This window comes from Papaver somniferum, chromosome 5 (genome assembly GCF_003573695.1).
Source record: "Papaver somniferum cultivar HN1 chromosome 5, ASM357369v1, whole genome shotgun sequence".
Lineage (NCBI taxonomy): Eukaryota > Viridiplantae > Streptophyta > Magnoliopsida > Ranunculales > Papaveraceae > Papaver > Papaver somniferum.
Genome location: NC_039362.1, coordinates 169,133,839 through 169,135,703, shown reverse-complemented (window position 1 = coordinate 169,135,703; position 1,865 = coordinate 169,133,839). Strand labels below are relative to the sequence as shown.

Here is a 1,865-nt window from a genome sequence, read left to right as displayed (position 1 = left end):
TTAACATGTTGTTGTCACTCCCATAATGATGCGGAACTCTTCTGTATGTAATTGCTTTTGATTCATATTATTCTTTGCAGAAGCCCCCTCCTTTACTAGATTTTTCTTCCACTCATGCAACTGCAGTATCCTCTCCTCAATGCTATTTCTTGTTACTAATCTTACAATCTTCAAGTCTTGTTGTCCAATACGGTGTAGCTGGTCCATAGCTTGCTCTTCCACTACAGGCTCCAGCCACGGCTCCAAAATGTATGCCCTGGATGCCGCTGTCAAATCTATCCCACTTACTGAAGGTTTAAATTCTACTAGAAGCACAATAGGTGACTCTGAATTTTGGTTGTTAAATTTTTGTATCACATCATCCCTCCTCTTTGCACTTGTCGTCCCATCCAATCTCAGTATCCCAAGACCAGCAGATTTAAGTGGCTCTATCTCTATCAGTAAGACCAACATCTTTCTAAATTGTGAAAACACCACTGACTTTGCTGAAGGATTTCATTCCTAGTTGAGACCAAAAGCTTCAACAAAGCACACACTTTGGAGGAGTAGGTAATACTGCCACTTCTTCCTGGCAAAGATACGGCCACATTGTCATTTTCATATTCATCATTCCGGGGCTCTTCTGATGGGGAGGAAAAGAGGTCTGATTTAGAAAGATGGTGACGACACATAGGACAATGTCCATTCTTATGCTTGAGGTTGAGGGCTTTCAGTATACACTTTTTGCAAAAGATATGTCCACAGCATGTAATGACGATATCTGACAGTGGGGAGATGCAAATCGGGCAATCAAGGTAATCTTCTCGTAGTTTCGAAAACAACTTTTGCAGCAGTTCTGGGTTTTTGGATACATCTGCAAGATTAACATACAATAGCATTTCTGAGGGGCAAGAAGCAACATCGTTACACAGTTCACGAAGCCTTTGAACTTTAGCGAGTATGCTTGAATACTCGGACACAGCACGGCCAAGACCGATGTAAGTTTGAACTGCTTCCTGGCAATCCGATCCCTTTTGGTCATACCTCACTCGTTCTTCATCAGAAAGCTCCAGAAAAAAAGTCTCAACAGCTTACGGAGGCAGTTTGACCAGACAGTCAGTTTTTAATCTTCTCAAAGAAATGGTTATCATCAAGGCCTGCAAATGTGAAAGGGGAACCTTTCCGTTTTCCAGAGGGCGCTCCACCAGGCTTTGCCAACGGAACTTGACTGAAAATAGATAGAAACATAGAAAAGCCATGGCATAATACATATCGCATGAGGTGCTGACGATGGGCATACCTGTAACCACCCACTTACACTGAGCTTTTAGCTGAAGAAGCCTTTGATCCTTAATATTCCATCTTCTAAGCACATGTGCATCATCTAAAATAACTTTGTACCACTCCATACTTATCAGAGCGGAGTCTGAGTACCATCTTAAATACCATTCCACAGTATCGTAAGTGGTCAAAACAATTGTGTGCACATATTTCATCATCAAACACGTGTATATAGGAACATACGTGGAGAGCATGCGGACAAAGTCATCAAAGCATGATGACATGTGCCCACAGCTAAGATACTCATCCCGCCGACGTTGGATCTTTGCCCAAAAAAATCTAAGGGCAGAAGTTAAAAAGATGTACCGGTAACACGATGTACTGCGGAGCACCAGATAACTCCCGAAGAGTTACTTTATCTCATCCCCAAAAGAAGCCAAGATCAACGGTGGAGAGAAAATGAACTGACACGGATGTAACAGGGGCAGAAGACACTTGCCTGACACGAGCAGGCACCTCAACTACCCGCATTAAACACTCTGAGCAACATACGTGTCGATCAACCCGTGGAACGAACGAAGACGACCCTGCGTGATGAAGTAATA

At 42.9% G+C, this 1,865-nt stretch overlaps 1 protein-coding gene across 1 annotated transcript; it reads right to left on the bottom strand.

The window, feature by feature from the left end:
• Window positions 1-1,388, bottom strand: LOC113280017 (putative SWI/SNF-related matrix-associated actin-dependent regulator of chromatin subfamily A member 3-like 1). The gene is made up of 4 exons (XM_026528654.1): window positions 1,298-1,388; window positions 1,158-1,207; window positions 557-1,046; window positions 1-434 (listed from the first exon to the last, which is right to left on the bottom strand). The coding sequence occupies exons 1-4, from the start codon at window positions 1,386-1,388 to the stop codon at window positions 1-3; spliced, it is 1,065 nt and encodes a 354-aa protein (XP_026384439.1).
• Window positions 1,389-1,865: the final 477 nt, after the last annotated feature.